Raw genomic sequence first — 23,895 nt, 5'->3', positions numbered from 1 at the left:
TTTTAAAAGACTTGCCAATTTGGAAAGAGATTACTAAAATGAAGGGAACACATCTATAAAATCTGAATGGCTTACAGAATTAATATTCATTATGTCTTACAATACAAAAAGGAGAGAATGCCCAGTAAATTATCAGAAAGCAAACTTAAAAGAATGAAAATGTACTTTTTCTATACACTTCACATCTATAGAAAAATACACTTTTTTTTTTTCAGTTAAAAAATTAGTTAGATTAATTCCACACGTGGACACCAAACATGACAACTCAGATGAGAACCCTGAGTTTGGCTCAGGTAGTCCCAAAACCACAAATAACTGGAAGCTACAAAAGCATATCACAGAAGGATCGTGCTTCTTAACACCAGTTTCTGGTAACCATCAGATATGATGCTGTGCTAGATGAAAGTCTCGTTTCATCCAGTATGGCTGTTCTTATCATAAATACTGGAAACCCAAGTCTAAATATGAGTAGATGGTAGCCATTTTCTGATGCAACAAGTGAAATGTGTAGATGACTGAGTGTTAAGGGAAACAAAGAGCATCAGTATCTTCAGCATAATTTTAAATGCCATGCTATTACAAGAAGCAGTAATTTCCATCCCATTCAGTTGCACAAAACTGTCCCCAAACTTTCTCTTAATATGGTTAAAAAATATGCCAGAAGAATAAACATAGCTCTTCAGAATGAGGGAGAAATATCAGGCCAACTGAAGAATACAATTCACATTCTCTCCAAGAACCAGATAATGAAACCATTTGAAGATCTCCCTACATAAATTTCTACCTACTTTGTTGTCATGCAGATAAGAGTTTTTAATCTGTAATCAATACAAGTGACAACTGGTTTCCTGGCTCTAAAAAGACTGAAGGTCTTCCACAGAGGAACATATAGGAAAATAAGTTTTTATTAGAGAGGAAGGCTTATCAGATTGCTTCTCAACAGATCTGAAACTAGGTTTCTATGTACCAGATTCTGTAAATAATCCACTGTCATTCTTCCATAACACTGATTTCAAAGTCTTGTGAAAAGAAGTCAAGCAGATAAAAGACATTCTATAGATAAGACAAAAAGAAGCCTCTGATTGTATTCACAAATTCTCATTTTGGTTTTGTCTTAGCTATAAGTGATTAGAAACCTTTCAATTCTGCTTCTTCAGTCATTTTCTGTCAATATAGGATATAAAGATAAAAGGTATCTGTTGAAGTTTAGCCTCTGAAAAAGAGAATAGCAAATTCAATTATATAACTGTAGTTTAGCCCTGCCTTCTATAGTAAGTACGGTATTTTAAGAGACATGAGTATCAGCTAAGGGAAATATGCTACTGTAATGCACTCCATATTGTGCAGTTTTTATCCTTCATATACTGCATATACTTCAAGGAGCTGGGCAGAATTATAGAGAAATACGCTTCAGATAAAAATAGTAGAAAGAGGGGCAGGGAGGGAGTAGATAAAATTACTTGTAAAACTAGGAAGTTTTGTAGGGTTCTGTAATTGCCTGTTCCAGATGCTAAGCTCTTCAATATTTTCAGTAGCAGACTCCGAAGACAAAAGAGAGAATATGCTTACCAGCCTCACAGATTCCCCCAGCTCAGGATGCACAGCCAGCACCATCATGCCCCCGTGGGCACCAACCAGCCTTAACGGCCCTGAGCTGCCTCACCTGGGGCCTCCACTCACACACAGCCTCTGCCCACAGCCCAGGAGCTCAAGATAAGCTCCAGTCTGGCCATCCACACCTGGCCTGGGCTATGCTGCAGTTGTGCCTGTCCCCTGCCTCCTGGAGGGATCCCTTGGACCTAGGCTGCAGCCATGTCTTCAGCCTCATCTCCTGCTGCCTCCAGACTGGACTTCCTAGATGTACTCCGGACTCGATTTATTACTTTGCCTTGGCTGAGGTTCTCAGTGGACCCTATTATGAGCACTTGGCCATGTTTCCGTGCTGCAGGACTGTACCCTGGTCGGGGTAAGCACTGCTGTGCTCAGGATCACTCTCAGCAGGTTGATTTTTAACATCACTTTAACTCTTTGCGCAAATCATAGAATATTCTAAAATCAGTAAAGGTGAAGTAAATGTAGAAGTTCAAAACACAACACATAGCAAGGAGACATCAAATGTGAAATAAAGGAAAAACTGTGAAGAAACAATAATGCAGAAAATAAGCTGGAAGTGATACTAGGCCTCCACAAATTAAATACAAACAATATATCACATCACTGCAGGAGAGGTAAATGTCATTCTGTGATGTAATTATAAAGGAATCTCATATTTAAGACATAAGAAGGAAAGGTAAGGCTTCAGCTCAAACTGTTGAGAGGTACAACACATAAATTATGAAGAGTACAGTAAAAAGCAATTAGTTTAAAACTAATTAGTTTAAAACTTTAAAACTAATTCTAGTTTTAAAGAACTAGAATTTTAGCTAAAAGAGAAAAGCAAGATTAAGGCACATATGCACTCTCAAGTCCATATGAAAATTGGTTACTGCATGAATTTAGAAAAGAAAACAATAATTTGGCTTAAGTTGGGGAAAATTTGACCTAAAAAAAATAGGAAATAAAGAAAAACATAACATTATAACTTCTTTGGACAGACAGAGAAGCACCAAAACAATCCAGAAGCACTGTGAAATGCTTGGCAATGGATACTCTTACAAAGAAGTGGTACAAGCTGAAAAATGTTTCCACTGCTGCAAAAAAAAAAAAAAAATAGGTGTACTGCAGGTTATGACACGGAAAACTACAAAATGGGTAGAACAAACCTTTTCTATAACCATGTAAAAATCTAAGTGAATTATAAGACAAAGTGCTTGTTCTTACTATTATTATTTCTGTAAATCCAGCTTACTCAGGAAACAATGGTATCGCTGAGAATACTGGTAGCAATTAATATTTAAAGACTTTGTTAATCAGGATTTCACCAGTTGTGTGCTGGAGATATTACTGAACCTTCCTCTCTCCTCCCCGCTATCCAACTGCTGTCATTTAAAGAAACAGACTTTAACTATGCTCGTTATAGGAGAGCAGAAAGCAATCTGTTTTCCTGTTGGTTATGCCTGACAGGCCTGGTTCTGACCCAAACAGTAAGCAGACAGAAACAGCCTGTCTATTAACACGACCATCTTGGTGCTAAATTACTTGTGGAAAATATCTGTCTAGATTGCTCACTACAAAAACTAGTCCAGCCGAGCATTACTACCAAGTGGTGGTGTATCTTGGGATCTCATAATTACAATTGTTATTTGATACAGAAAATCACTGATGCTGAGTTGGCATATATCCCTTGTGTCATTTATAATTTACATATGAAATACACATTAGCCCCATATCCTTGAATATAAACAGTTATAAAAAGTATGCAAGCAATTTCCTCCTCCACAAATCACAGCTACAGCATCATTGCCCTTAATCAGGAAGCAGACTACTTGAGATTTCTGAATTTTAGATATACCAAGCACTGCTTTAGACTGTACTGATATCAGTCTTTAATCGGAGGACACTAACTCATCATATCTAGAATCACAAATTCAAAGAGGAGTCGGTTCAGGAACCTTTCCAATGCCCAGTTACTAAACTGATGTAAGGACTTCACAAGAGATTTAAGTACCCGGGACAAAGGGTGACATATTCCAAAGAATTGTCTTAATTATTGTTTAAGGTACAGCGAAACTATTTAGCCATAGCACTCATCTGTTATATACTCAACACATACGTATTATGGTCTCAGAACTGTATCTTCTGACTACTTAAAATGTTGTTGACCATATGTATTCATAAAGTATAAAATGGAATTTGCTGAAAAAAGTAGCTAGCCTAAGCCCTTCTCAAATTTAAAACCATCTTTTTCTCCTTGGATATCCCTAGAATTTCAAATAGCTATTCTTTGGTGTCTGTAATAGAAAAAAAACATACTGCCAGAAAGGTAATCAGAAAGTCTCTCCAATTCTGGATAATAAATGAGATGTGGATTGGTGTTACTAAATAAAAAACTAAAGCTGACACTTTCTAAGTTTCTTTTACCAAAGTTAACTTCTGTTTTTGAAGCTCAAAACACATGACAAAAAAAAAAAAAACCTTTTGTGATTGGCTGAGTCACTAAATTTCAATTATTTACTCTCTACCAGGACAGAAACACTTTCCCTTGACCAGCTGGCAATGCCTTAAAACTCACATTTTAAGACCCATGGGTATATTTTGTTCCAGCATAAAAATCTTTCCTTTCACTCTGCCATTGCTGGCTTTGCAATTGATTGGTACCTATCTCAATGTTCTGCCTTTTTGATATAAATGCTAATCATACACTTCTCACTACCTTCTTCCTTGATGCAAATCCGGCAAGGACCCCAGCACCAAGCTGACTGCAATCTCAGGAAGTGGGAGCAGGGAGCAAGGGGACTGAGGACTTATTTTCTATTTCTTTTCTTCAGTTTAGGAGATGGGAACTGTAAAATGTACTGGCTCACACACATAGGTTAATGGTCTGACCACCAAATACCTGAGAGTATTCTCGGTATGTCAGCTTTGGGAACTGAAAATTGAATAAGCAGCAATAATGAAGTTCCTTTTCACTCCCCTGCTATCTCTTCTTGTCATTACATACAATGACTTTCAAAGTCAGTAGCTTTCTCCTACTTCTGCTCAAAATGTAAAATGAGGTGTTTACCCTCTGCCTAGGACACTCCAAAGGGTGGGAGTAGATCAAATCCCCAAAATGACTTGACAAACTATTAGAGAAAACCAGCATTTACATGGTACAAAACCCATCAGAAATGAAGCCATGGAATTATTTAACATAAAATGCTAATTCTTCTTCATTGTAGCAATAAAATTAAAGGCCTTCCCATAAAGGGAAATCCAGGATTCAGAATACACAGTGTTTTATAACTTGATTTTTTTTTTTTTTTTACGGGCTCCACTATGCACAAGCTTTTCATTGACATGTTTGCATCCTTTATATTCTTTACTCAGTTTCATATATCTATTGACTGAAATGCCTTTAATTAACTGCTTTACCTATGTTCTTTCCCTTGTAACACACCATTCCAATTCTTTATTTGTTGCCAATCACAATAAATGGGTTGAAAACAGTGTAAGTGGAAAAATGAGAATAGAGGAATGCTTGTTTTATTTTTAGATTAAAGAATTTATCAACAAATTATCAGAAATAGAAATGCTACTTTGGTTTAAAATACATATACATACACAGCTATTAGATATCTTTTCCATAATGTATAAAAAAAATAAATTAAACATTCACAATTTTCAGGGGAAAAAAAATGAAGAAATTCAAGAGAGCAATATTTAGAGAGTATAGAGAAAGGTGAAATCTAAAGCCTGTTCAAAAGCTTACTTGGTAGCACTGGATCTGTTTTCATTTGATTCCTCAGGAAAAAAAAAAAAAAAACACAAAACAGTAACTAACATTCTGTTCAACTTCATGCCTTAAAAAGAGTTTTCTTGCAACATGAGAGTATACATACAGCTGCCACCTTGACAGAAGGCAATTAAGTCTTTGCAACTCTGAACAATATCCTCTGCAGTAAAGTACAGCTTCTTTGTACCAGCAAGTATACGATACACATTTATTTGCATTCTAAGAGCAAATTTTCTTTAAAATTGGCAAAAACTCAGTAAAGATAGATGTCTAAATTTATTGAGACCAGAATGGTACTTCCAAAGACTAGGTAAAAGGAATAGCAGCACTTGCAGCTTTGCCTAGAAACAAATGCCCTGGAAAAGATTGCTTTTTTTTCATGCCATTATATATGGCATATTATAATAGAATCATGAAAGGACTACAAACTGCTGTGCCTGATTGAATATGTAAGCCTTTGTAGAGCCGTCTGGGTAAAAAGCAGCACAGGAAAATGAGTCAAAGATTGTGGTGTAAGGGCCAGAAGAAATTAATCTCCAGCTCTCCATACAGAGCAAGAATAATTACATCAGCAGTATTCTGGCAGAATTTTCTCATGTGTGAATGGTTAGGGAGAAGGGAAGGCGGCAGCCAATTCTTCTCTCACTCTCATAAAACTCAGGCACCTCAAATGATTCATCTGGACTTTCTGATTGTTTGAAATATTTTATAACAAACATTCACAAAGAGGATGCAACCAATGTGTATCTTTTCTACACTGATTAGATGTCAATAACCAGCACAGAAGTGGAAAAATTTTATCAGGCTGTAGCAAATCTCTCTCCTGTATCCACCAGTCTCAAGGGAAGGCCTGTCCCTGCAAAAAAAGGTCTAATGAACCGCTCATGGATGCACTGCTACACCACTCTTCTAAAATCCCACTCATCACTGTAAGCCATAAAGTTATATTTCTGAAATGTTTTAATATGTTAGCTCGCACTTTAAAGTTTAAATGATGTTACACACTGATCTGTAAGCGGGCATGGTCTACAGATGTATGAGAACTGAGAACCTACACAAGGGAGAAACACTACACACCTACACGCGTTTCCCACCAAGGGTAGAGTGAAACAGATGAACAGAACAGGCAGAAAGGTTTCATGATCAGTCCAAAGAACTGAGATGGGAGTAACCATGTTACAGTAAGCTTTTCTACCCATCCTGTAAACTATCTACGTTAATAGTATTTCATTTGATAAGTAAATACTCTGAGTGATTCAATAGATTAATTTGTCATTCAATTGATTCATTTTAGAACTCTGTACCCCTTGGAACTTAGGGACACAAATGGCACTTTGCAAAAAGAAAAAAATGTTGATGAACTGCAGAAAATGGTAAATTAAAAGTGTATTCTGCCCCATTTTTGGCATATTTCCTTTAAAATTAATTAAAATTAATTACATTTAATTAATTAAAAATAATTTTCATGAGTAGAGTCCTTATTCCTTGCAACTCCGTCTTCCACAGGTCAAATTTGGAAACATTTCCTTCAATGATGCCTTCCTATTTCAGGTAATTCATTTCAGCCTTTAGACTCAGCCTTATTAATCTATTCTTTAATGCCTCTTAATCACTTCTCCCTGCTCTCTTCTACTGCAGCAGTCAACTGACACTTTATCAAGCAATACAATCCCCCTCAATTTTTCCCTTTTTATCTCCCCGTTCATAGTTTGATAGTCAAGCTTCATCAATGCTCTTGTATATTTTACTATGAAACCAGTGCTTACTGCAAACTACTCTTCCTCTGATTGTTACTCACAGCCAAAGTTGGTTTAGGTGAACATTGTGCCAGAAACCATGGACACACAAATCAGCATTTGCTTTCATTTTTCCTGTACCTTATAAAATAGTCCTATCATCCTCAGAACACAGAAAATTATAAATTAACTAATTTGTACTACAGGAGATTATTTTTTAAAATCCATTGTGCTAAATTTGCCCATAACTCAGTATATGCACTGATGCATGAATCCTGTGAAGGTGCACTGAGTCAAATTGGGCATGTATTTGTACCACTATAGTACCAAGGATGGAAACACAACATGATCCACAGGAGCTTACTATTTAATTAAATGCAATAACAAGAGACATCATATGAAAAATGCTAGAGATAGTTTATGAAAAAAAGTTTAGGAAAAAAGAAGAAACCAGAAATGTGGCCACAAGCTGAAGAAGTTCTCTCTCAACTCCCTGAAGAACAAGTTCTACCTTTAAAATGTTTCTAAAATGCATTTCAGAAAAGAACCTATTTCTTCCCTATTCCTAACAAAATCCGGATTTTGGCAAGGGACAGGACATATGTGAACAGAACATGAACCACAAAGTATCTTTAATACATGTTCAAGACTTCAGTCACTTTTTTCTGCTGTTTTTCTATATGCATGTTTAGAAAGTTACCAATAGATTTTTTTGTCAGACTATACGTCTTGCATGTCAATGAGGTCCATAGGCTTAAAAAGCATAGCTGATGGTGCTCTCTTTTCAGTATCACTTTGCGGGTTTTGTTTTGTTTTGTTTTTTTGTTTAAGGATTTTATGAATTAAAAGGGAGATCAATCCTTGTCTTATTACAGGGAAAGTCAGCTTAATTTTAATTTAATTTCAGGCTCAGCTTATTGCCTGAATTTTCAAAATCTGTTAGTAATTTTAAGACAGTATCAGACCTTCAAAAACACTGTCAACTGATGTTTTAACATTACTTAGTGCACAGGTACCTGTTGGTATCCTAAAACTACTATTCACTTCTGAAAATTCATACAGCGTCTTTCATGTCTGCTGCTGGTCTAGATGAAGAACTCTTCAACAGGGCATCTCAAAAATTGCTTTCTGCATTTTCTTGGATTTCAGTTGCCAATGTAAGCCAATTATCATTTTGAAAAGGCTGAACTGAAGCATTTTTTATAAAGTAGTTACCATATAAATACACTTTGTGAAATCTTAATCCTATGTACCCAGCTAATTAAAATGTTCTGTCATTGTTCTGTATTAAGGCTACTTACATTATCACACAGGAGGCTCTTATTTTTGGTGCCTGTTGCATAACAGTCACAGGGCTTGCAAACATCCATGGCTGAAAGATCTGCACCTGCTTGTCTGTAATGGAAATCCTTGCACAGCTCACAGTTCTTTCCTGCATGAAAGAAAGGTTATGCATTATGGCTTCCAATTCATTAAAATTAGCTGTATAATTCAAAATTAAAGACTCTATTCCTTTGAGAGAATTCTATAATTTTCAGGACGTCCATTTTAATGCACCTTTCATCTCTACCTGCCAATTTAGTGATCCAGAGCATATGAAACAATGAACCTGTTACAAACTATGTTTTACTCCATTAAACTTCCATCTGTTATATAATACCACACTTATATAAAAGCTGTGCTGTGCAAATGCCTATACATTTTTTGGAAAAATTATCGTTGAACCTGAAACTTTTCTTTTTTTCATTTTACTAGACAAAGCCAAGAAAACTGAAATAGAACAAAACTGTTAAAAAAAAGTATTCAAATATACTACTTACACAGAATAGAAACTTCTACTCAATAAGCAGGAAACTAACAATAGAGCAAAATTTGACAACATTTTTAATGTTATCTGTTAATTGGTTTCAATTAGAAAGACTTGACATTCTGGATTTAAACACTCTAGCACATGTCATGGAAACAGCTTTGCAACTATATGTTCTCATTAGAACATATTTTGCACAAGATTGGATCAAATTTTAGCAGCATTTTCCTGTAGCTTCAGTATTGACACAATTGTAATTACTGCACTGTCTGAATAGTTTAAAAATGCATATACATGAGAATTTATTGGAATGTCAGCCGTTGAGCATTACCAATTTTAGCTGATACAAAACTTAGCCAAAAAGTAACTGCAAACCAAACAGTCCATTCTCTTTTGTATGACTTACCAGCTGTATTGTGTTGGCAGTTGTCACACACTCCACCGCTGCCTCTGTAGTGTTCCTGAGGAAAGGGGTCCATTGCTAAGTCATAATGGCAGCTTACTGCATGGCTGTAACATTGACAAGGCTTGCAATTATAGGCATGAACTTGGTCACCTGGACGAAACGGCTTGTCATTGTACAATGGCAAACAGCGATCACACTGAAGTTTAGGAGAAAAAAAAAGGAAAATATTATTTCTTTACCTTACATGACTATTATTATACTTTCTGTATTCATGATTCTTTCTATATGTTTTCCTCCATGTAAATATTAAGAATAGTTTTTAGACAAGAAGTCAGATTAGCGTATAGGGAAACAAAAACATCTCTTTTTTTTTTTTAGTCTAAGTTACTTTAATAACAGATTAAAATCAAGGAAAGTAGGTAAAAGAATAACATTTTAAGTATTTAGATACTCAACATAGGCTAATGTCCTGAGATTCAGATTTGGTTAAACCTCTAAAGATGCAAAACGGTGCCTACTGTGTTTGAGGCACAGAAGACATACTCACATAATGCATCCATTTGGATGCATTTTAAACAGCGTATGTTATTGTAGTTTGTAGTACTGCAGTAACTGTAATTTGTACAGTTACCATTTGACCTTGTGAATGAAACAAAAGGCCTCCTATGGCCAAATATGTGATGTTGTACAGAGTATCTGAAATATCTGCACTTCTTAATGTGCTTTTCATGAAATTTTTAAGAAAAATTTTAAACAAAACCCACAAATCTCTAATACATACTCAACTCTGTCAAGTTACATTTTAAATATGACATCAAAGCAATGCTAGGATAACAGATACATTGTTTAAATAAACATCTAAACAAACTACCTTGTTTTCTTCAAATTTATTAGGTACAAAGACTAATGATATTAAAGTACTTAATTACCTTAAATCCAAAGAAATAAAAATATGTTTAAGTAGTTCAGGAGCACCTCAGAATCTCTTTTTTTTTTATTTGGATGAACTCACAATATTACCTTCTAAGTACAACATTGTGAAGAATGTGAAGTTGGAAAAATCTTCAGTTCATAACAGATAATACAAAACTACAAGGAGAAAATTTATTGTGCCTCCTGGTTTACCAAGAGCTAAAAAGAAATTAGCATATGGACAATTACATTCTCTTTATGGTGAAAAATCCAAGTAGTTTTTAGGAAAATGGCTCAAAGAATTGCACACATTGGTACTGGAGAGACGTTTGTTTAGAATATTTTTTTTTTAAATTCAACTGGCATTACTAAGAGTCCATTCCCAAAATATTATTGCCTTGCTGAATTGAAGAAACAAAGCATACTGCAATTATAATTTCCGTCTTTCAAAAGGAATTTATATGCTTCAAAACAAGTTGCTTTTTGTGAAGTATTTGGGCAACTTCTTAAGTCCCAGAAGAGTACTCATCTTTCTTCATGTCTACTATTCCAAGTACTATTATAATTATCTAGGCCCTGTGTGCTTACATCACCTATACGCTGATATAAGCTATACTGAAGTTTCTAAGCTGTTTCACTCACAGCTGATGCTAGGAAAGCATCAACTGTTGGTAAAATGAGAAACTGAATTAGAAAACAAGATAGAAAACATAGTCCAAGAACTGCAGAGCAGTCACAACCCATAACAAAAGCAACTCAGGGGAGAAAATGAAAGCACAAGAATTGATCTGCTGAAATTTAGTCTTAACAAACAAAATTAACAGTAAGAGGTAAGACAACAATAGTCACTACATCTTTTTTTGCAATCTGTTAAAAACAAAACAACAAAAAAATCACTACAGTGAGAGAAAAAGAGGTTTCAGGGTGAAAATCAGCAAGGCTTCACTTGGGACCTGGAACTCTAACCTTTGTTTATCAGAAGAATCACTGCCTAACCATGATTAGCCCAGTTTAAATACATTGAGGGGAACACCTTGACCATAACTGTACAACAAGTTTCTCAGCTTAAACCTATTCAAGTCCTTCCCTTGTTCACATCTATCTTTCCTCTCTAGTCATTCTCTTTGTCTCTAAGTTGATGAAAATCAGCATTACACAGCATCAGCAACATGAGATAAGAGTGTTCATTCAGGCATTGTACAACTTGGGACGTACAAGGAAGAAACCCAAGCTCCCAGCCAAACCATCCCACTGATGTAGCTTCTTCCTAACAGCACGTCTATAGACATACGTCCTCCTTGAAAGGAAAACAGTACAGGAAACGCTACCCATCTGCCTGCCCTGAATTTCCACTTATGCATGGCCAGCCACAGAACTGCTGAAAGCATTCATCATTTCATTTCAGATTTAATCTTAGATCAGTTACTCATGCACATCTGTGCTTGCACCTATTGTTAAATGACACACAAGCACTAAAGAATGAGATGGCAATTTGATTACATAGCATGGAGTCTCTTTGAACTATCATCTTTCTTGTTCTATGGATTTTAAAACTTTGACAAAACTTTTTAAAAGTCTCAGCAAAACAAGCAATCATTCAAAAGTTGACAATGACTGAAAAAAAAATACTGTTCTAGCAGTTTTCACACCTGTACGCATTAAAAATGTGTACTGGACACCTACCTCATCCTCAGCCTGCTGAGTTTATCACACCTTTATGAGGTTAAGAACTGCATTTACCTTTCAGACCTGCTATGTTTAACTTTCACTTTTGTTAGCATCATGATGTACATACGGCAATCTTCAGGTCTTTGTTCACCAAGTGCATTTGCCCAAAGCATAGTTACTTAGATTTTCAAGGGCTGAAAATGTTCAATGTTTTAGAATGTTCATGAATGTTAATTCTTGAGGAAAAAAAAAAAAAAAAAAAAAAAAAAGGTCTTTCTCTATAACCATAAAACTCACAAACATGCAGATGTCCTTATTCTCAGTTACATCTAGGCCCTTCAAAAAACATGTTAAATATATGGCTTTCCCTATGGAAAATAACAAACACGTCCTCTTGATATACCGTATCTGAACTGCTCACCTTCTGTGAAAACAGTTTTCTGAGAAAACATACATAGCTCATCTCGGCCCAATTCATTAGTCTAAAATTATGATTTAAAACTTATTTCCAATAATGAATTCAGGAATTTATTTACTAAAATTACTATTAAAAAGTTACTTTCTCAAAATTCCTGAATCCAGCACACTTAGGGAAAGCCCACCAGTGACTTCAGCCTTTATGTCCCAAGTTCCTTATTAGTCACTAAGAATGCTGAGAACAGTGCCTCTGAAGTAACAGTCAACAAATATTCAAAGAAATATTTCAGAAAGCAACAGTAAAAACACTTTAAGACTTGCAATAAGTCCTGACCAACTAGAACCGTCTACTCCAACACTTAAAAAATATCCAGCTGCTTGCCTCTGGGTGGCATTCTTTTTTCTTTTTAATGTTATGTTATGCAGAATTTATTCCTTTTTTTCTTTTCCTAATGTATGCAGGAATCCCCATCTCACAACCATCAGTCAAAGTTCAGTTGCAATAACCAGTGTACATACACACCTATAATACCTACATCATACATATGCTTCTATAATATGTATACGTCATTAACAGTACATAGATTTAAACTCTGCTGCAGTGACATCAAGATTAGAATGCCACCTTCTCAAGCATTTTGACATATTGTCTTGTCTTTGAAAAACTCCATTATGTGTATCACCCCACCATGTTTATTTACGATGTCTTGTAAGTGTTGACTAAAATAAGATAATTAATTACATACTATTTTTTTTCCTTCCTACAAGATCCTAATCTGTACCCAAATGGACAGTATGCTTCACTCCATTTAGCTTCATTAGCCAAATAAATACGGCTTCTAGGCAATACCTATTCCAGTGCAGCTTAGTCCTGCTCCAAAGACAGGTGTCTTTAATTTCCCCATGGCTTTTCCTCAGCAACCTCACTACAGCATTTGACTATCTATCAAGACCACATGTTAGCAGAGCTTTGAACCGTATCTGTCTCTTCGGAACTCCCTGAAGACCAAAGAGCTTTTAAACCCCAAAACCAGGTTTTATTAGGAAAAAAAAGACAAAAAAAAAAAGAAAGAAAGAAAAAAAAAGAAGAAAAAAAAAGGGAAAAAAAAAGAGCTAGAACACTTTGACGACTTCAAGTAACTAAGGAAGACAGAATAGAAATGAAGAGTGTCTTACAGGGTTCCATCAAAACACTCCGTGTACCTTAAAAGGATGCAACATAATTTTAGAAACTAAGCACAGCCGTAACATATGGTTAACAAACACTGTATGCCAAATACCATTCTAAGAAAAGATACTACTGCTGCTTTGCAATGGCAAAGTGACTGACAAAGAACCTGACTGGCAAAGAACATAAGATCTACCATTCTGAATGCCAGATTCCAATAATGGGACACGACTGAGATCTCAAATACTGATACAGATGTTGTCAGGCAGCATAAGTTACATTTCTATTCAACTCCTCTTTCATTTATATATTTTTTGTGAAGTTATGTGAAGTCACACTAAGTCCTACAAAACCAAAGCATGTGTAACCCACTAATTCTGACAATCAGGCTTCTCAGTAAATTAATTCACACTTAAATTCTCTGGAAATAAAATTCAAAGCTATTTTCAAATCAGGCATCCACTCCATCTAACTCATTTAGACTGCAAACCTGTAGGACTTCTGTAAAATAAAAGAGAGGGAGAAGGTGTTTTCACTCTTCTGAGGAAGCTATTGCATGGGAATTTTTTTTTTAAACAACATTTTTAGTGGCAAAAAAAAAAAACCCAACAAAACAGATTAGCTAATCATTTGGGCACTTATGTGGAATACGTGAAGAATCACAGAAATTCAATAAATATATGTGGCACTATGATTTACCACAGCTACCTCCAACAACAGTGAAGCACGAGCTCGATTGTGTCTCAATTTTCTTTCACGTTAAATGAAATAAATATCCTCCACAGTGGATAAGCCCCTGAAAATCATTCTCAGATTGCAACAGCCTTCTTAATCTCTGAGAGGTAACAATGACAACCATAGTGCTAGTTGCCACCTGCCCACCTCTGAAGTAAAACTTACAAATGTCAGACAAAAATGTATAAGGGATAATGACCAGTTCACAATTCCTTCAGCATGTCATCACCTGTTCAACAAATGACAAGGTATCTGAGATTGCAACAAGTTCTTTCAGTATTTCAGCAATGCTTGAACACAAATTGTTTTAGAAGCCTGGATCTTTGAACTGTGAAATTACACCAGTTTTCCAGGGATGGATTCATGGACAAACCCATAACTTTCACAGACATGTCAAAAGTTATTTAAAATCTTCAGGCATGTAAGACTACTGGACTAGGTGCCTTTCTGCTTGCTGTTTTCTAAAACTCCAGTCAACCATCTGCCTGTTTGATTTACTTTATTTTTATTCTGATATAACCAGCTTCCTCCCATGCCTATCCTCTGGATACACAAACTATGGCACAGAGCTTACCAAAAAGTGCATTTTTTGCTACCTTGCTTGGTTCTGCAAGCTAGAAGTCTTTGTTATTAAGTGAGTGATCACTTACTATAGTTAATATTTACAGCTCCTCAGGTACTATGTGTCATTAATTCCAACATCTAACATGATGATAGAGACTGACCTTTAACTAAGATTTAGATAGATTCTTCTGTAACAACATAAAAATCCTTATTTATCCAATTCTTGTTAAATCAGCAGTGCCATATCCAGTTTTCAGATAGCAGATGCTTAAGATAATTAATTGCATGGAAAACTCTGAAGACCTGAAGCATTTACTCTATCCAGTCATTCTCTCACTTCCATTCAAAACCTTTCAAGCATTTATCAGAGTTGCTTTATTCATTTTAAGTTCTATTTTCTATTACGATTTCTACAGTTATTCCTGTATATTTTGCCATTATCCTTCTCTACGAAGTCTTCTTATGACCAATTTAAAGCAAGGTCTGATGTGGTAAGGTAAGGCTGACCTTTTCCGATTGTTTTTTCACGGGCTGTTTCCAGTTTTTCACGTGACATCATAGAAAAATTATTGAACATACTATTACTCACATCTGTAAATTAGTCTTGCATATAAACGTTACCAATACCTGGACTCTACTCTTGGCGCCTCAGTTTCCATTTGTAAAAGCCAGATCTATTTCGCAAAGCAGGACACAAGGCATTTACAGAACAATTCATAAATGAAGATGCTGAATATTTTTTTTTTCATAAAATGACACAAGCTCTGTGAGGATTTACATCTCCTTCTTTCTTAATGTGGCCCCTCACATCTGCAAGTCATTCTTAAACATTGTCTTCCCATCACCTCTAATTTCAGAGCAACATTTTTTTTTTCATCAGAGCAGAAGTCCCTCCACTACCCCCAAAAAAAAAAAAAAAGAAATAGAAATTTCATTTGGTATGTCAAATTTCATAACATGCTGACGCAAATAACTAAACTAAAACTTCTATTTGGAATGAATTATGCAAATTTTTAGTTTCTGGTATTGCTTTGCTGCTCAATAGCTATCCAGAAGTATACGCCAGACAAATTCAAGATGGTAATTTTAGTTGTATTAAGTGTAAATGTGACAAGGACGTAAAGGACATACACTGCCATATGTTAAGAGCTTGTCAAGTGATCTCTGATATCTGGTCCAAGATACTAAAAAAACCCCAAACCCAAAAAACTTCCCATACCCCCCTCAGTTGTAGTGACTTACTCACTGCTAGAACAGGAGTAAAGTTAAAAAAAGTGTTTGCTGACAGTGCAATTTCTTCTCAGAAACATTTGTCCAGTCCCCACACCAAAGAAGTTTATATTTGCAAAGCTCCTTCATCAAATGCTTAATTGAATCCAAAATAATTAAAAAAAAAAAAGAAATAATAAATATCTAATTCACTAGGGTGGGAGCCTGAGAAAGATAGGTGCAAGTCTGTAAGACAGTTTTACCAATGTCAATGACAGTCAAAAATCATGATGGATTTTGGTTTTGCTTTTAAGTGTTTGCCTTACAGAAAAAAAACAAAATCAAAACCTTTAAGCTGTTTGGATTTCATGTAAACCTTTGATAAAATTAAAGGCAGTTAATGATATATTTGCAAGTAATAATTCTAGTTTATTACTACTTCTATTTTATTTCATATTTAGTAGATACTGACATAGTTATTGAAGAATGAGGAAAATAATTAGACACTTACTATACTGTGAATGAATTTGGGTAATTCAAGCATTTCAATTACAGTTACAATGCATATATGCCAAATCAAAAATGTGACACTCACCGGAACAACCCATTAACATTGATAGAAAATATCTGATAAGGCAGATACATCATTAAAACGTATTTGGTTTGTTTTCACAAGGTAGCATAAGTCTTGCAAGAGTGCTTGGTGAACTTCCAGATCTTATTAAATATTTATAATTAATCCATACAAAGTAACATTTCACAATGTGTGTTCTAATTAAAGGGACATTGTCAGTTTGAATTTTTTTTTCTAATTTGACCCATCTAAAAAACTTCAAATTTCTGTTCAAATTCCATTTAGACTATAGATCCTATGCTTCTTAAAAAACTAGAAAGCTTAGATCCTCTATGAAATTTTACAAAGATCTTTCACATAATCGTAAACACAATATCAAATGTCTCAGGTTAACACTTCTTTCTCTGTTCTAGCAAGCATAGACTGCTTGGGGGTTTATTGATGTGAAAAGTCTCTCCTTTGCTACTGCTGTTGTAACCACTTCTTTATTTTTAGAAAGCCTCTTACCAAAAGGCATAAATGTAGCAAGGAATACAACACGTACGCGTGACGGAAATCTAACATTCAGTGGAAATGTGGGATTCATTCCTTTGATGCAACTCATTCTTTCTTAACCTCAACTTTTTTTTTTTTTCCTTTAGATAAATAATCTAGGGACAGAATCTTATTAGAGCAAATTTTCTTAATTCATACATCATGGTTCTGCTTTCGCTAAGTTGTATGTGAAAAGCTTCCAAAAAAGAAAAAAAACAAAGGTTACATGAAATAAGTGCAAACTGGTACCATTATGATAAGCTTTCCTCTACAGATTTCTCTAGAAGACTGACTTCTAAACAACCCTATTTTAGTTTGCCTATAGCCAAGAATTATAAAACTAGCAGGAAAATTATAATTTTGCAATTTGGTAAGTTTCAACAACATGCTACACTTCATAATATCTCTCTTTATTAAGAAATGCTGCTAAGAGCGGAGCAAAACAATAAGAATATATTTTCTAGATTGTGTCTATATTTTTAATACGGTCTTTTAACTAATTCCAAGAAATTTAACCTTAATATCAACCATCTGAAAACATATTAAGTTTGTTCTTTTATTAGAACAACCATCTATTTTGAAGACAAACAAATGTTATATATGACTGTAAAAAGTGTGCAAAATTGACATTTACAGGCTGTCCTTAAATGAATAAGTTCAAAGCTCAGTTTCAATGTTTTAAAAAGCCACTACCCAAATAAATGGTTTAGATAAAATGAGTAAGACCTTATTAGAAAGAAAATTTGGAAGAAAATAACTTCCAAATAGATATGTGTCAGTATTTTCTTAACTGGGCTCAACTATGCACGAGATATTTAAAAATCAAGTCTGAAATCTGTTAAGTCCTCCTATTTTAGGCATAACTTGTAGAGCAATTGCATTAAAAGATCTCATTCTTAGCTGAATTAAGAGATTACAATCTACAGGTGTCTGAAATATCTACAGATGGTCCAAGAACCAGAAGGTAAATCTCTGTTAGTGTTTTACCTTGGATTAGGCATGCAGTTTTGAAGCAAATCTCCAAATTTCCTGCAATTAATGTGCTTTGGGTTGCATCATGGAGCTGTCTTTGACCACTTGAACTGTTCCCTTTCAAATGAAACTAAATTAGAAGCTGAACTCCAGGACTGTGCCTACTGCACTCCATCTACTGAATGAGTCTGGAGTCCATAGGAACAGACTAAAACTACGATAGAGTAAAGAAAAAAAAAAAAAAAAAAAAAAAAGAACCCACTGCCCTGAAGCACATCTGCTGTGAACACTGGGTCTTCATTAAATTTTCACTCTACAGATCACTTGCTAGTTGCTACAGCAGATAGAGCTATAAACTTTATTAGATGCTCACAGTCTAAATACAGGCTTGCATCTCATGTTTAAAGTGGTGTAATCCTCTGACAAATCAAATCCCTGAACACAGCACTCCTAATGGTCTGCAGTGGAATGGCTTTTGGCAGGGGTGCTGCAGGGGGCAGAGTTTTTTGTTTCCTTATTTAATACAAATCCTGCTATGGAAAGTTGTGGTGAAGGGACAAGTGATGAATCGTGTGTAAATTGTCTACTCACTGTTGGTGTTGTGAGGATATTATTTCGATTTTGGTGCAGGGAATTCTTTTTTTCTGTTGATGTGTATGTATTTTAATTATAATTCTTAAAATTATAAAAAGCTAGGACAGCACTAACACACACACATTCTTTCCCAGGACTAAAATCCCAATTTTGAGGATGTTCATAGATGGTGCAGATAGACAAAGGACAGACTAACATTATTTCCTTCTGTATAGCTTTCCTTGATGCACAGGCACCTATATGGTTCCAGAGCTGTGTTGCAATTATCAGCATGGCCATGGCAATTACACCTGAAAGAACAATAGGTAGCAGAGAAAAAATTAAAACATGGAAAAAAATATGCCAAGAATAACTGTCCAACAATATTTAACATGGTCACAAAGACAATTTTGTGTATTACATAGTCTGTTTCTTTATTAAGAACAAATAAATACCACCAAACAAGATGTTTTTAAGTGCAATAACATACAAAGGACTACTTCACTCAACATATTTTTAAGTATTAACAATTGCTTTCCAAGAAAATAAAAATCACCATGTAGTAGAGATACTGTTACCTTATCTAATACGTAATCAAAACTATATTTCAGTATATAACATTAAAATGTAAAACTTTATTAAATAAATGGCCTTTTAAAATAAATATTAAGCCTTACAGTATGGCTATAGTTTTTCAAGAAATCTTAACCATATCAAATCCACTCTGATCGCAGTTAAAATGTCCACTTTTTACTGAAATAAAATCCTTGTAGAGTATTAGTTAATAGGCAAAAACCATCCCACTCTGCCTGAAGGGCTGCTCTTCTGGAGACATGGCTTATCTTTGCAAACTACAGCTGAAATTATTTCACTGTTACATAGTCACCAAGGTTGTAGCTGTCTTAGTAAAAGCATTATCATAACACATCTAAATCAATAATCAAAATATATTAGTAGCGTAGAAAATTTTAAGGTAAGCATGACCTCTAATGAGGTGCTTTCTCTCAAAAGGACAACTACCAAAATAATTTCAGGAATAATACTTATTAACAAAAATCTGGACCATACACTTCTCAGAAACTATTTCATTGCCAAATTTGCATATTATTTACAGGGCATAATTAGTCCTTTCACAAGACACACACTTATATACACTAAAGTTGTCAGTCATAGATAATGTAACACTTTTACTGACAGCTGCCCAGTTTTAAAAGGAAAACTACAGCTAAAACAAAGAATGAGCTCTGCATTAAGAATGTTAAAATTGACATGTCCAGGAATTTATAAAACTTGGAAGAGCTACTGAAGTAAAAGTACAAGCCATGGTTTCAATCATAAGCCTTTCCTTAAAGGCACTGGTAATTCCAAGGAAAAGACTACTTTTGACAGATTTGTGTAATAAGTATAATTAATTTTAAAATAACATGTGAGCAAATGTTTTAAAAAAGCAGTACACCAATCATTTCGAACTTGATGCAATGCTTCCGTCCAAATTCCCTTTTCATTCATAAATGTAAAAGCAGAACAACTAGGTGCCTGTGAACAACTTAAATTTTAGGCAGGTCATTCTGTACTTTGCACAGCTGTATTAGTCAGAGGCCATGATAGGTGGAGGAAGAGTTCCATAACACCTACCTTCCGCTAACTGTAACTTCATTAACTCCATAGTATCTATGCCTAAAATTTACCCAAGACTCATTAGTATGATACTGGCCGTGGAGATGAATCCTCACTTGTGTAGCTTTTACAAATTCTTGGAGAGTTGGAGTATTGTAAAAATTATTGTAACCAGGTCGGTGATTTGGTTCCGGGGTAAGAACACTAAAAGTTAGATTACCACGGGAATACGGTGTAAAGCTGTTCAAACAGAGAGCAAGACAAATGAAAATCAAAATATCACATATTTTACACATTTTACATCTCCTAATATCCTTTTTCTCAGAGAGGGTCTCCACTTAAGTGTACATAGGGTTTTTTTATGGTTTCTGGAGAAAATTCTTATGTCAGTGGATTCCCAGCCACCAGAATTCAAGAAGGTAAAAAGTAATGTCCCCTGTATGTCTGTTTTCCCTGAAACTGCCATGCTCTTCAGACTCTAAGTTTCAATTAAAAGCAAGCCTTTAAATAATGAGTAACAGGAATAAAGTGTGACTGATACAGTATCATCTGCACTAAGTTTTCAAAAAGTTCAACATAATGGCTTTGAGAAACATGAACTATGCTTGAAGTACATAAGGAAATCATTCAGATAACATAATAATTAACATGCCCATATTGTTAACTAAATACCTGATAAACACATAAAACCATACAGAAACAATTCTATTTTGAATTCCAAAGTCATCGGACTGTATCACCTCATTGGATGCACAAGCAGAGCTAGAAACACATGCCACCGTCCAGTGAGTGAAGTGCAAGAGAATTTAATGGAAGGTAGCAACACTGAGGGTAAAACTGTAAGCCAAAGAAGGGCAAGGTCAGTCCTGAGAATTCAAGCAAAGGCTGAGTAAACAAGTATATATAAACTGCATGTTTGCACTATTTGGTATGAATCATATCTCATGTCGGTATGTTTACTAGGCAGAGTTTAGCTATGACTAGAACTTGCCCCTGCAAGAGGCAAGAATGTCTGCCTATTTGCACACCTACATGGGCTCATTAAAAATAGGTATCCCACCTAGGTATCACCAGGCAGCTGACATACAGCATTCAAAAAATGTAATGCTCATCACTTCAAAATATCTCTGAGCTTTTGAAACATGAGATTCATAGTTAGACTATGTCTGCTGAGTCATACTCCTCTGTCTTCATGAAGGATCCTAGAATTTAGTGTGCCCCTATCCAGGTCAGTTCTTCATGAAAATGTCAGTGGAATGAAAATGAAAATGTCTGTATGTTTCTCTGGGGGATACTGTCCTCTCTTTCCTTCTGCAGAAAGTTAAATAAAGTATTTTTCTTCCATGACACATAGAGCTATAGTGGAAATGTAAGACAGGTGTGAATGACAGACTAATGAGAGCATCTTGGTACCGAAGCACTAGAAGGAAAAGCACCAAAGTACTGTAAGGCTGATGGCACCTAGATGAGCACATCATCAAGAACTTAGGGCACGTACACACACCTTTTAAGTAAACTCGGAAAACAAAGGAGATCCTAAAACAAGGGTCAGCCAATATTCAGACTAAGCAATGACTCAAGCCTCTGATAGGAGGGATAAAGGACAGCGAGCAACTCCTAACTTACAGAGGTGGTACAGGATGGAGAAACAAAAATGTTAATCACTTTTGTCTTCTAAAGGATGCACAGAAGTCCATTCAGTACTAGTGTGTGGTTACCAAACCAAGAACCCTCAAGCCATGGTAAAGATTTCAAAGCCAAGGTTACTTGCCTTCCATGTCAACCCAAGGAGTCCTGGCTAGGTAACCACAATACAAGCACACTCATGTCCAGATCCTGAACAGACAATTTGGTCATGGCTTGACACAATTATGTTGGTATGAGAGAGAGAAATCAGTTTTGTTTTACAATAAAATCACCTTCCCCTCCTATGAAAGTCTCAGCAGGGAGCTCTGCTACACCGCTGACACAAATTTGGAGCATTGTTCCAACAGTAACTTCTCTTTCAGTACACAGAATACTCACCATTAGAGAGTAAGTCTTATTTTTTAAACAAAGCTTTCTGTACACCAGTTGTACCCAAAATAATTAATTCATATCACTTCCTATCATCATTTACATCGTAATCAAAGGGGAAAACCAGTGCTACTTACGAAAACATTTATGGAAACAGTTCATACCTAACTCAGTTCTTTTTAGAAAATATACACACACAGATTTCTGGGCTGAAAATGGTATTACATCTCATTTGGGTTATTTATCCAAAAATGCTTGGCTTAAGAGATTTCCCTTCTCCTCTACTCTCTGCTTTAAGGATCAGCAATAAAGCTCAAAGTCCTTTGCTCAAAACTGGTGTAATTCAGATGACCTTATATTCCTCTCCTCAGAATACTGAACTCCTGGAGAACAGACAAAGATGCTGATGCTTGAAAAGTCTTAGGAAGGTAGCAAAAGTGAAGCAACAAAAAAAGCAAAACGCCTACAGCACCTAGTGCTGCATTTTCTGACTGATTTCCAGCCAAATACTAAATGAGTCTAACACTGACTGGCATCTGAAATCAGGCAATAGATACTGCATTCAAATATATGTAGTGGTATAGATTAAAAAAAAATACATCTATGTACATACATGCATGTGTGTGTAAAATTATAATATATATTAACTATATATGTTATGTGCTATATTTATGAAATGTATACTGTATATATTATATATTTTTACATTTGCACGTTAATCGTCTAGTAAAAAGGCTTGCAACATGTTTCTAAAAGGTAATAATCGTCAACCCCCCAGATTTATTTTGGTTCTTGCTTAGAAAGATTAGAAAGCTTCAAAATACAATTTTCAACCCATTTCTTACATGTTTTGCATGGTGAGTAGTAAGGCTGCATGATTAGCTTTTGTGCTTAAATTTGGCCTCTCTCCTAGGCTTCAGAGCAAACTGCACTCTCAGAGATCATAAGGAACACTTTCACATTCACTAGATAGCTTAAAACAATCTGTAATATCAGTACCTTCCTCCACTCTTCATCTCAGTGTTCTGTGATTCTACTGACAACAGTTTCCCAAAACACAAGCATGTAAAATCTCAAAAGTCTAGCTCAAAAATAACAGAGGAATCAATCGTGTCACATTCCTCAATGTCTGAAATCTGATAAAATATACAGATGACCTTTTGGCAACCTTTAATTGAAAGGTCAGATTTGGGATCTTTTATATACTCAGCAGCCCACAATAAATGAGTATACCAAATTAAAAGATTCTATCTCATTGGACATAAAAACGAATTGTGTCAGGATGTTACCTGTTCAAAGCATCTGTATTATGCAGATAATACCCACTCATACCTAGGAAGCTGGAGACAGTTGACAGAGTCTGGTTTTTCCAGAGATCCATTGTTATCCATTCCAAAAATACTGCAATTTTTAGCAAAATACTGCCAGTCTTCCCAGTTTAGATTATCTCTTTTTTTCCTTTCAATTCTTATTGCTTCAGGGTGTGGGCTAAAGAACTGTAGTATAATATAAAATACCTACAAGATGATAACAAATTTATAAATTGATGGTAATGGTTAAGTTGTAAAACAATGATAATACAAACTTTCTTTTTCAATGTGACAATATAGTCT

General features: G+C 35.2%; 1 protein-coding gene across 1 annotated transcript in view; it reads right to left on the bottom strand.

Annotated features, from left to right (window-relative positions):
* The window catches only part of USH2A (usherin), a 386,243-nt gene that overhangs the window by 319,288 nt on the left and 43,060 nt on the right, over positions 1 to 23,895 (bottom strand). The window contains exons 6-10 of the mRNA XM_086744172.1: positions 23,615 to 23,799; positions 20,285 to 20,506; positions 18,867 to 18,960; positions 9,324 to 9,519; positions 8,412 to 8,542 (exon numbers count right to left, since the gene is read on the bottom strand). Of these exons, the coding sequence (XP_086600298.1) occupies positions 8,412 to 8,542; positions 9,324 to 9,519; positions 18,867 to 18,960; positions 20,285 to 20,506; positions 23,615 to 23,799 (828 nt within the window). The remainder of the gene's footprint in view (positions 1 to 8,411; positions 8,543 to 9,323; positions 9,520 to 18,866; positions 18,961 to 20,284; positions 20,507 to 23,614; positions 23,800 to 23,895) is intronic.

This window comes from Chlamydotis macqueenii, chromosome 3 (genome assembly GCF_036417535.1).
Source record: "Chlamydotis macqueenii isolate bChlMac1 chromosome 3, bChlMac1.mat, whole genome shotgun sequence".
In the NCBI taxonomy this organism is placed as follows: domain Eukaryota; kingdom Metazoa; phylum Chordata; class Aves; order Otidiformes; family Otididae; genus Chlamydotis; species Chlamydotis macqueenii.
Note: the sequence above shows the minus strand (reverse complement) of the source record. Positions and strands in the feature narration are given on the sequence as shown.